At 35.7% G+C, this 12,593-nt stretch overlaps 1 protein-coding gene across 8 annotated transcripts in view; it reads left to right on the forward strand.

Moving 5' to 3' along the window:
* The first annotated feature begins 383 nt into the window (after window positions 1-383).
* The window catches only part of DCDC2C (doublecortin domain containing 2C), a 42,157-nt gene continuing 29,947 nt past the window's right edge, over window positions 384-12,593 (forward strand). For 5 of the 8 annotated variants that reach the window (XR_005555244.1, XM_039331880.1, XM_039331882.1 and 2 more), the window contains exons 1-5: window positions 384-508; window positions 5,407-5,458; window positions 7,298-7,374; window positions 9,342-9,473; window positions 12,058-12,195. Coding sequence is in view for 7 of the 8 variants with exons in the window: in XM_039331880.1 (XP_039187814.1) it covers window positions 9,376-9,473; window positions 12,058-12,195 (236 nt within the window). In the remaining variant the exon portion in view is untranslated. Of the gene's footprint in view, window positions 509-5,406; window positions 5,459-7,197; window positions 7,375-7,687; window positions 7,860-9,341; window positions 9,474-12,057; window positions 12,196-12,593 lie in introns of those variants that run through there. The other 3 variants (XM_039331877.1, XM_039331879.1, XM_039331878.1) reach the window with 3 other exon arrangements.

A 12,593-nucleotide genomic window follows, 5' to 3' on the forward strand; every position in this document is an offset into this window, starting at 1 on the left:
GGTCATTTTAACCATTATTACAAGTAAAACAGTTTCTTCAGTTCTTCTATTGGGAGTTTCTCTTTTTTTCTAAACAATCCCCCGTAATCTAAGCTTGCCTTGCAAGGGTGACACGCTATACTATAAAGGAACCCTTCCTGACCGAATAGTCATCATTCTCCCTTTGCTGCAAATCCTTCAATTCCGTCGTCTTCCATCCTGGATTGAGGGCCAAGTTTCTCTTTTCCAAGGCTGAGCGTTGCCTGAACAGCGAAGAACCAACCAACCATTGCCAACTCAGCACCGTTTCAAAAATCTTTCTTGGAGACTCCCGCGGGCGAAAGGCGACAGCAGACCCTGGATCTCAGTTGTCCGGCCGATCTGCAGAGCCCTCTCCTGCTCCTTGATGCAACCCGAGCAAAAGCTCAGTGCTGGAAGAGGTTCCTTCTCGTCCCACCCCCCTCCCCGCCTAACAAGGTTTCGAGGCAACCGCACCACCTTCTCCCTTGCAGGATACTTGGTATAATCTGTGAGTCACAATCCTCCCCCTTGGCGTGACGCCCAGCCCGGTGGGTTGAGGTTAAGGGGGGAGGGGGAAGACAAAGCTGCCCATCGGAGGACTTGTCGGGGAGGGGAGGGCTTGGGGTGGGGGGGAAATCAGTGTTGATGACACTATGAGGTAGGAGGTTGCTGAAGCAGGATCGTTTAAACGAGGGGCTTAGGCAATCTCTGAAGCTCTTTTTTGCCCCACTTACTTCGCTTTGGGGGTAGAGAGGCGTCTCGTATAGTTGTTTTCCTTTAGATGTCCCGTGGTATTTTTTATCTTCCCCAACCCTCTGTCTAAAGTAGTAGATTCAATATGGTTGGGACAGCTCAGCCTCGGCCCACGTACAGCTTAACAGATTCCACTCCTGCCCGGACAATTTGGGTCTACCGTAACGGGGATCCGTTCTACTTGGGGAGGAAATTTATAATCAGCCCTCGATACGTGCCCACCTTTGAAGCCTTCATGATCCAGCTGAATGAAGGTGTGCCAACACCCTTTGGGGTGCGGAAGCTCTATACACCCAGTCAAGGGCATATTATTACAGACCTACCGGAATTGCAGCAGGGAGGTAGATATGTGGTTGCTGGCAGGGAGAAGTTTAGGAAGCTAAAGTAAGTATGAAGACCGGACCATTGCAGTCCTTTTGGATCTTACAAGTTTTGCTCAGGTTATCTCAAGGTGCAAAGTTTCTTTTTCTCTCCTTCCTCTTCAGTTTTACTAGATAACAATCCAGCTAGTACAAATTTCAAAAGAAAATCTGCACGGTGCTAATTTTAAACCTTTATCCAGTACTGCCAAAGGAAAAAAAAAAATGCTGATAGCAGAGTTTAGCATAAAACTGAAAATATTAGTGCAAAATTCAAAAGTCCTTGTTGCAAAGATTTTTTTTCCTGCACCCTTGTGCTAGGCCAGGAGTAGGCAACCTCGGCTCTTTTATGACTCATGGACTTCAACTCCCAGAATTCCTGAGTCAGCATAGCTGAATTCTGGGAGTTGAAGTTCATGAGTCATAAAAGAGCCGAGGTTGCCTACCCCTGTGCTAGGTGAATGCATTTGCCTTTGCAGTATTCATAATCTGCATTAGAAACTGATATTAAATCAGTGGATTTATAGCTTGCCTGATAGATACCAGGGATTAAAAACAGCAAATAACGGTTTTAAAATCCCACAAAATAGAAAATGTCTCAAATTGTTAGATAATCTAGAATTCTTATGTAAGAAACATTAACTTCTTTATATTTTGCTTTTTGCACTGTGTTTTCATAGGCGGTCCATCTTTGGAAGTATATAATTGTCCTGCACCAACACAACCCAATTTGCTAATTTGATATTCCTTATTCCTTTCTCTGCCTTGGATTTATTTAATTATTTAGGGCTCAAGTGCAATATGAAATTCAGTCTGCTCTCTTCCCCTTGCCAAAGAGCAACAGAGACCCTTCAATTTTATCTTTGGCCAGAGTTTTTGCCATTGATTGTTGTGTGATCCCAAGCTATTGATTAGTTCAGAGAAAAATGGGTAATTCACTAACCAAGCGATGTGTTTGGGAATATAGCCAATGAGTAGAGAGCTTTTACATGCTTTTTTCTGGAGCAAGGAAATTAAGAACAGAGGCACTACAGTATATAGGCCAATAAGTGGATCTCTACCTTGGGTCACTTACTTTCTGCTTGTTCTTAAAACAGTGGAGAGTGATTAAAAACTCTGATTTGGCTTAAATAATAGCTAATTTTAGGAGGAGTTGTAGTGATTGGATTGCCTGTAAACTAGTGGCCAGCTGGTAAAATCACTTGCTTACCATCAATTTAACAACTGCCTACATTGTATTGAAAGAACTTAGATTCATTTTTATGATAATATTTCATTGTTCACTTGGTTAAAATATGTTATTACTATTAAAAAACTGGAAATGACTTCCAATATATTATACACAGTATTGTAAACTTGTTCTCAAAATCTTTTGTCTATATGCAAAATTATTCATAATTAAGACTCATTAGAATCATTGAGACTCACACATTATTGACCATTCAAAGTTACAACAGCACTGAAGAATGACTTATGACTGTTTTTCACAGTCACAACCTTTTCAGTATCCCCAGGATCATGTGATCAAAATTCAGACCCTTGGCAACTGGTTCATATTTATGACTGCTGCAGTGAATTTTTGATTTAAAAAAAATTGTGAGATTTTGGCATTAGCATTTTAAAGCTTAATTAACAAAAAAACAAGGTCTTGGTAAAAATATGACTACAAGATCAACATGATCTGATGAAAAAATACCTGGTTTTAAAATTGAGAAAATGGTTAGATATTGTCTTGATTAATACGAATTGTATGTTGTCAAAATTAACTATGTGAAAGTATGGAATGAAGTTAAAAAGGATATGTTGAGATAGAAAAAATTTGCAGTTGGGAACTGTGATTAAGATAAATATTTTACCTAGAATGTTATTTTTATTCCAGACTACCTTGACTGATGTAGCATTTAAGCAGTGGCAAAAAGATATTTCCAAATTTGTTTCGCAAGGCAAAAAAACAAGAATTAAATATCAAGTGCTGCAAGATACTAAGGAAAGAAGAGGGTTAGGACTATCGAATTTGAAACTGTATTTTGCAGCTTGTTTTTGTTTTTTTAGTATGGATGAAAGAGTGGGTGTCTCTAGGAAATAGGCCGTTATTGGAATTGGAAGGACATAATTTAAGATTTGGTTGATACAGCTATTTGTGGTACAATAAAGTTAAGGTGAATATAGATTTTAAAAATCATTTTATTAGATGTGCCATATTGAGAATTTGGAATAAAGCAAAATTATCTCCTAAAATCCATTGTCACTCCAAGGACACTTTTGAGAAGGGAAATGATATTTAAACAAAAATGGTTAACTTATGTTGATCTGCTGAGTTGGAAAGTTTTACATGCCATTGGTTTCCCTATGCTCAGTTAATGAGAAGATTTACGCTTGATAAGAATTATGAATTTGAATATGGTAAGACTAAATTTGATGTGTAGTTGTGTACAAATGATCATATTGTTTCTGTGTACACTTTTATTGAAAAGGAAATAGGATGAACAAATTAAAATCTGTATGATAAAATGGGCATCAAACTGAGGGTACATTTTTCATCTTTGGTGGACATACAAGAAAGTTAGGAAATATTAGGATCAAGCATATATTCTGATGCTGAAGATTTCAAAAGTTAATGTACAATTGAAACCAGAGATTTTTCTTTGGGATTTAATTGACATGCAAATGGAAATTGTCTTATGGAACTTTGCTTTTATATACACTATGATAACAGCAGTGAGACTTTTACATGCACAAAGGTGGAAAGACTTACAAATACCTATAAGGGAAGAATGGATGGTGAAGCTGATGGAATTGATGGGGATGGTGAAACTGACAGCTTTGACTAAAGAAAACACTGGCTTAATTCTATTTGGAAGCCACTTTTGGGATTTTTGTGAGAAATTGAAAGAAATGAAATGTTAATTTTGGGATCTGATGATTAGAATTATGCAGTATGATATGAATAATATGGATGGATGGATGGATGGATGGAAGGAAGGAAGGAAGGAAGGAAGGAAGGAAGGAAGGAAAAAGTGATCAATCTCTGTTGCTCTATACCAGTGGTTCTCAACCTGTGGGTCGGGACCCCATTTGGGGTCGAACGACCATTTCACGGGGGTCGCCAAACAAGGCTGTCCGCCATTTTTTCCCCCTTTTCTTTGGCCACGCCCCTGGCACCCGGTGATGTATAAGTGATTCGGGGTCACCACAACATGGGGAACTGTATTATGGGGTCGCGGCATTAGAAAGGTTGAGAACCACTGCTCTATACTGTTAAATAGAGCTCTAAACAGAGCCACAAAAATATATAGTGGCCCAATTCCCACGACATGTTTAACTTGAAAAGCGAGTTGAAGGTTTTGTGTGTCCTAAGAATAACAAAGGGTCTCTTGACAAGTATCCTTAAGGAAGTTGGATTTAATAAAAAATTAGCTCAGTTGTACAAAAACTAATTTCTCATAGTCATCTAACTCCCTTCAAGTCATACAAACTATTTATCTGAGAGTTTATTTCTGAGCTTCTGTTGGGACTTCAATTCTTGAGTTGTTTGTTTCTCTGTGTACCTTTTATCTCCTCCACAGAGGATCACCAAAAGTAAAAAGCTTTGTTAGAAATGTATACAAGAATGATTAATAATAAAAATTGATCCTGTAAAATAGACATAAATGGGAGTTAATCATCTCTTTAGCCTTTAGATCAAAACTATTTCTCATGCTTATATTGTTCATCCTTTTGGGAATAAATTATATTGAAATTCTATGACTTAAAAATTTCTCAATTGTATGTAAAGATATGAGCAGTGAAATTATTTTTCTTGAACTAACATTTGTAAATAATGACATTTGAAGTAAACCAACACTTCAGCCCAAATTGTTTATTAATGTATTGTTACTTTAGCTTTTTGTTGTTGTTGTTGCAGAGTTATTTTCTAGTAGTATGGTACGTGGATTTTAGTAGTATGGTACGTGGATTTTAGTGGACTAGTAAATAGCAAAATCTGTGCATACTGTAGTAGTCAGAAACTGATATAGATTTAGGGTTAGGATTAGATAATGATTAAAATTTATAATCTGAGTCAGACCTTTGTATCTCCCTATTATTCGTGTTCTTCTAGTGTTTATTACTACATACATTTTTTTTCTCTAGTAGCGGCATAACTTAGTTCTGGCATTTGATTGAAGAGAATCTGAGTAAATTAAGCTTCTACATAAGGCAAGATTGCTCTATTGGACCAGATTTCTCTTTTAGATCCTATTTACAAGTTGATTGACAAATTAATGAAAATGTGATGTGTTATACTTTTCCGCAGTTACTCTGATATAGGGACAAAGAAACCTCAAAGAAAGAAGAGGGATGAGGTGGTGAGTATCTCATCAGTGCCATGTTCAATAATTTTCTGAAGGAAACAGTGACTTCATTTTATCAATTTGTCATGTACCAACTTAATTTAATTCACTATGTTATGGTTTAGTAAAATGTAGAAATCCTGAATTTATTTTACCACTTTATATGCCATAGAGAGCTCACATATTTAGCCTACATTTGATTACAATGCAGCACAGTAAAAATAAGTGCTATAATTAATTGATAAACCATAAATATGAATGAATACACACACAATAAGTTGCAGTCTTTGGAAGAAGAAAACAATTTGATCCTTGAACTACAGAGCCCATGTATATAATCTAGTGATTTGTATAATTATGAAAATACCTTCATGCTTCACAGGAATTGCAGGCCTATTGATAGTTTAAAACTATTCTATATAATGGAAAAACACTCTGCCTCCTCCTCCATCAGCATCTCTGAGGGCCAAAGAAAGAACATGATACTGATGTCTCTAGAGGTGCACATTAAGCTGTAATGTGACACAATCTGTTGTAAGATCCTAAACATTGCATTTTATTCAACAATCCAAGGATATTCAATCTGTGGCTTGGTGTAATATACAACACCAATCATAGAATTGTGGAATTGGAAATATCCATATCAGCACCTTAGATGAAGCTAGAAAATGTACAAAACTTACTCAACAACTTCCAGTGGAGCAAATGTTGCAATGGATTCAACATTCCCTGCACAGCACAATTCAAAATATTTCTAACCTTTTAAAATAAAAACAGTAGGGAAAAACATGTCCCTTGCTTGCTCCCTTGTTTTTCACCACAGAAGTAGATAAGATGAGGTTCATGCTGACTGTTACCTATGATATGTACAGAAAAATGGTCAAAGGAAAGAGTTTGTGCCTATACAGACAGTCACGAAACCAAGAAAGAACAGCATAGAGAAAGAACAATAGTAAATGAGGTTCATTTTGACACAGCTTGCAAACCAAAGCTACAAAAATGCACTTCTCTCCCAACTTGATTCCCCCCCCTTTCCCTACACCAGTGATGGCAAACCTTTTGGAGACCGAGTGCCCAAACTGCAACCCAAAACCCACTTATGCATCGTCGAGTGCCAGGTGGGTGTGGCTCATTGGGTGGGTGTGGCCCATTGGGTGGGCGTGGCTGTGGTAATGGCAGACTGGGTGGGACTAAAAAGTTCAATCAATCAATTCCAACTTTCCCCTGTGAGAAGTTGAAATTGACTGATTGACATTTTTTTTTTTTGCACACGGTGGTGGAGGCCATAGGTTCGCCACCACTGCCCTACACATAGTCTACACATAACGAATGTTCCTGCATTTAGCAACTATCAACATCCAGAATTGTTTCTGAATGCAAATAACAGTATCCTATCTGATTAAATCAGTGGCTGGAGCTCAGCAAAGACGTGCGTAACAGCATTTATCACTGAGTGTCCTCCATACAAGAAATAGCTCTTTTTTTTCTTAGCAGCATTCCCCCTCCACCCCAATTCTGTCTTCATCTAATCACTGCTGCCAGTAATAGCAAGAATGGAACCCTGGTTTCCAATGGAAAAGAATGTTTTAAAAATGGAAGGTAATTGCAATTTGTAAAACAACAAGACAGGGACCTTTATGTGTAAGAACTATGAGTGTCATTCAGTCTGGATAATCAAAATAAATTCCTGGATAAGATTTCTTAAATTCTAAGGGAATGTTTTTTGCAATACATTCTGGTCAGAATTTGAATAATTAGAAAGGCACTTGGATTTCAAATCTGGCCCTGTCTACAGATGTGTGGGTCAAGCATGAGCTGGCTTTTAAGATTCTGGAGTCTTTCTGTCTCTTGCAGATTCGACCGGTAGTCCATAGTAATATAAAAGTTCCTTCCAAATGGCAATCAATTTATAATAAACCAAGAAATATTAAGTGAGTATTTACTTTTACATTTGTTAAGACTATAAGTTTGTAAGAGTTCTTACATTGCCATTTATGTCCAACTGAAAAAGCATATATGAAGATGGTTTGAGGGTTGGGCTAGAATTCAAATCCTGTTCAGTATAGAACAATAAGATGGATAAAAATGCCAAATTCATTATAAACATCTGGATGAGTATATGACCAACCATAATAACTTTTTAAACTTTTGGGCCACCGGACTCTAAAATGACTCTGGGTAGCTCACAACAATCAAAGAAGTAAGTTTGGGCCTAATTGTGCTTCTTTCTTACTTGCCTCACAGGGCTTTTCTGGGCATAGGGGAAGACAATTTTGCATGCTGCTCTGGACCTTTTGGAGCAGGTGTGGGATCAAACAAACAAACCAAAAATCATAAGTCAGTTTTCTCCAATCTGGTATCTTCCAGGCATATTTGTTTATCTGATGGGCAAAAGGCTTGCAAGCAAATAAAAGAGGTCAGTTTGGTTTATGCAGGAGCATGCAAATAGTAATTTTTCTTGTTTTTTTGTTGCAACTGGACCACTTTAGCAGACAACAAATTCTTTTTTATATAGAAGATCCTGAGGAACTCATGTTTTCAGTACTGACTTTTGAGTAATTTATCCATCTCACTTTCCTGGAATTACAAGAATGATGCTACGTTGATAAAGTTAGCACTAATATCAATCTTACTTTTTCAGACTTTTGGGATATATAAAAAAGAAAATGAAGGGACGACGTTTTATAATGTTTACAAGTGGGCTTGACTATGCCTTTATTATGATTGGAGATGGATCTTTCCTTACATGTATTATACTGTATAAGTGCCACTAAAATTTATTTCAACAAAGAAACTTTAATATGTGTATAATGAGAGTTCCACTAGATGGCCCCAAATATCTTATAAATGCAACTTCCATTGCTTTAGAATCCTGTTTTAAAGAATCAGTTGGACACAAATATTTGACCTGAAACCAGATTTACGTAATTGAGTTAGATGGTTATTGAATACATTGTAATTTTGGTATGTTGCTGTACTAAGAACCATATTGGAATGTTTTTCCTAGATAATATGCAACAGTTTTAATAATATTTAAAGCAACAATCTACAATTGCTGCAAATAGTTTCAATGATATATTGTTATAGATAAAGAAGTAGGATGTGAAACTGAGAAGTAGATGAATTTTCCAGAGCTATATAGTGGTATCACAGTATTCTTTAACCCTTGAAGTTAGATGTATTTTATATTTTTCATGTAATGGAACAGATACACACTTAAGTAAAATGTTTAAGGGAGTTAACAGCAGTATTGAGAACAATCCTTTGCATACCAGTAGCAAAGCTTGTTAGAAATTCCCTTTCCTTACACACATGTATGTTTGAAAAGAAAAAGTGATTATACTTAATATTTATTATTTCTCTCTTTCTCTCTCGTCTGTCTGTCTGATAAATTATCCAAATTCACTCATTTTAAACAAAGATTTTTGTATCTACATCTTAAATATAGTTGCTTAGAAGCATACTGTAAGTCTCATTGATTTCATTTTAACAATATCTGGATCAATATACTATAGTGCCATAATAATTCTATATATCATTACAGTTTGAGGAAGAAACATTTTCTAATAAAGGCCTCAGTTAGAAAAATCAATTGATTTTATTAGCTTTTTAAAAGGAGTGTACTTTATTTCCTCTGGGAATTGTTGAGGGCATCTTCAGTTGGTATAGAGAGAAAATAATTACATTTTCAAAGGCCAAATCTTTCTTGAGTTCTTCAACTAGATACATTTATATTTTTGAAATATGAACATTAACAACCTAAGGAGTTTAGAATTTATTCAATAAATTAAGATTTAAAATTTATTGCTGAATCTGGGTGGATCCTTAATGAAATCATCAATGTGATTTGCTAATGTGTCTTATTAAAATTAGATTTATATATGTTTGTTTTTGACAGTGTTTTCACAAATGGAGATACCTTGATACCACCCATGAAAATCCTTATACCTAGATTTACACTAAATAATTGGAATGGTGTCCTTACACTTGTAAATGAAAAAGTAGTTCCTCGCTGTGGGGGTATTCATAGGTAAGATCATTTTATAGTAACCTTCTATAAGAAGAATGAAGAATGGCGATTAAGATAGGCGACTTTTAATAACTATAACAAAACAGATCACACAGATCCAACAAAACCACTTCCGAGAGTGCAGTTGCCCCCCCCCCTCCCGCAAATATGGAGCCGCATGAATACAATCAGCACAGACTATGCCAGAACTAAGGCAAAACTCTTTAAGTGGGTAATGACTGAGGAACCCACAATGTAATTGCTGCACCGGAGAAAACTATAACACATATAACTCAAAAATGCTTCCTCGGGAAATTTCAAAGCACCTGGGTTTATTTCATTGCAATCACACCAGAAGCAGTTAGATGGTTAGCTTCCTTAGATATCGGATTATAAATCTATCCCATTGGAATTTTATGGCTCCATATTATGGTAATTTTATTATGGTTTTATCTTAATTTAACATTTTATCTCGTATTGTTCACATATCTTTTATATGCATGTGTATGTGTATGCTGATGCTTTATTTAAAGTAAATTTGTATATCAGGGATTGCATGAACTCTGATGCCATATGCTAAATAATAATAAATAATAAATATTAACCTTTTATAAGAGTGGACTTAATATATTAATTTTTGCCCTTCCTAAAAGTACAGTTAAATTAGAACTTTAAGGCAATTGTAATAATCAAAATATTAGTTTGCAGAAATTAAGACTGCTGTCAGTCCGTTATTCATTAAAGTGGATCTGCTTTTTTGCAGGCTTCCATATGAGCTTAAAAAGAAAGATAAAGTTGCATGATTAGAAACTCTTAAAACAGAATTATCTTTTTCTCAGGCTTGCACACAATCTGTGCTTGTGCTTACACAAGTTCTGAAGTAGTTTTGAATTGATTTTGAAGCCCTATTCTCTAGCACCAAAGGCACTAATACATCAGAAGAACCTTACTGCTGAATCAAATGTATAAAAAGTGCTTTGCAGAGTGGCTAAATACTAAACACTCTATCAGGATATGAGGACAATAATTTTTAGACCCTATTGTTGGTACTAGTGGTGGCTGACTGCCCTAGTACAAATACCACATTTCTTAAATTTTCATTTTTTGCTCAGATTACTGTTTTCCAGAGAGCCAAATAACTGATATCCACTGCTGGGAATCCCTTCTCTCCTAAACTATACTTTAATATATACTTTAACTATACTTTAATTTAGGACTTATAAAATTAAACATGCTTTATAGTAAAACTTGTGTTGTTGAGTTAAGGAATTATTGTTAACAAAGAAAGAAAGAAAAAGTAAGGTTCTACACTTAGGCAAGAAAAACCAAATGTACAGGTATAGGATAGGTGGTACCTGGTTCAATGGTAGTAATTGTGAGAAGGATCTTCAAGTCCTAGTGGACAATCACTTAAATATGAGCCAGCAGTGTGCTGCAGCTGCCAAAAAAGCCAATGCAGTCCTAGGCCGCATTAACAGAGGGATAGAATCAAGATCACATGAAGTGTTAATACTACTCTACAATGCCTTGGTAAGACCATACGTGGAATACTGCATCCAATTTTGGTTGCTACGATGTAAAAAAGATTTTGGGACTCTAGAATGCAGAGAAAAGCAACAATGATGATTATGGAACCAGAGGCTAAAACATATGTAGTAAAGAACAGTTGCTGGAATTGGGTATGTCTAGTTTAATGAAAAGAAGGACTAGGAGTGACATCTGTGTTCCAGTATCTCGGGTTGCCACAAAGAAGAGGGAGTCAAGGTATTCTACAAAGCACTCGAGGGCAGGACAAGAAGCAATGGATGGAAACTAAATAAAGAGAGAAACAACCCAGAACTCAGAAGAAATTTCCTCACAGAACAATTAATCAATGGAACAACTTGTGGATGCTATAACACTGGAAGTTTTTAAGACGAGATTGGACAGCCATTTGTATAATGGTATAGGGTTTCCTGCATGAGTAGGGGATTGGACTAGAATAACTATTCTGTTATTCTGAGGACCCTTTCAGATCTGTAAACCATAGTTTGGAAGAATCCATTGTTCAATTTGTTTTTGCTCTTGAATATTTAAAACTCCTGTCAGTCTTCATGCACACTAAAGGAACGTGAGATTTCTACATGCATCCGGGGTGCATGATTTGGCTTACAACTTAAGTAAACACATTTCTTTGCAGCGTTGCCAATGGATATAACTGCAGGCTTCAGGTAAGCTCTTTTACTCTGTACTTGCCTGTAACTTGCAGTAAAGATCTAATCCTCGTTTACACTGAAAGGTATTTTAATGTGTATTGCTTTTTTCTACCCAGCCTAAAAATTGGAATTAAATGCAATGATTACTAATTTTCTCAATATTAGAACCAGAAAATTATCTCTCCATTGGTCATTGTTTCTGTATATTTTCATAGTCATCTTAATTCTCCTTTTATAGTAATTTCATTATTGTACTGTTCCTTGTACCAGTACTTCTCTCTGTTTTGGCTTTACATATTTGAATATCTAAGATAGAATTCAAAATATAAAAATAAACGTTTCACAGTGAGTAAAGTTTATAATGTCATTTAGGTATACCTATACCCATATTAATTTCCTCTCCTTTGTAGATTGTTTACTTTAAATGGTCAGCCTGTACATGGACCTGATAAATTAGAAGATAACCAATTTTATATTGCATGTGGCAAAGAAAAATTTCAGCGTTTGCCATACTGGCAACATCCTAAGGTTCCAGAAAATATTCGTCGGTAAGTGCGTTCTTATCTAAACTGATCTTATGTCGCTAGTTGCTGAAAACTAGCTGAACCAAAAACCTTATTTTTCCTAGAGTTAAGATAAAGATTAATGATTATTTGGATTGCATGTATTTTGCAGGAGTTATTTTTTTTCTGAAATGAAAAATATGAAGTTGATCTGCAGATTTAAATCCTCCTTTAACCCAAAGCTTTTTAAATACACTCATTTGTCTCTATTATTTCTAATTTGTTTAATATTAGTTTGCTAGAATAATAAACTACCTATTTAATATATGATAGCTTAATTGTTAATATGTCAACAATATTGAGTTTAAACATTCAAATATTTTTAAAACAATAGTATCTAGCTCATGGTTGCTGTTCCTTTATTTTTTAATTATTGAGGACAT

This window comes from Crotalus tigris, unplaced genomic scaffold (assembly GCF_016545835.1).
Source record: "Crotalus tigris isolate CLP2741 ecotype Arizona unplaced genomic scaffold, ASM1654583v1 scf7180000024439.5362192, whole genome shotgun sequence".
Lineage (NCBI taxonomy): Eukaryota > Metazoa > Chordata > Lepidosauria > Squamata > Viperidae > Crotalus > Crotalus tigris.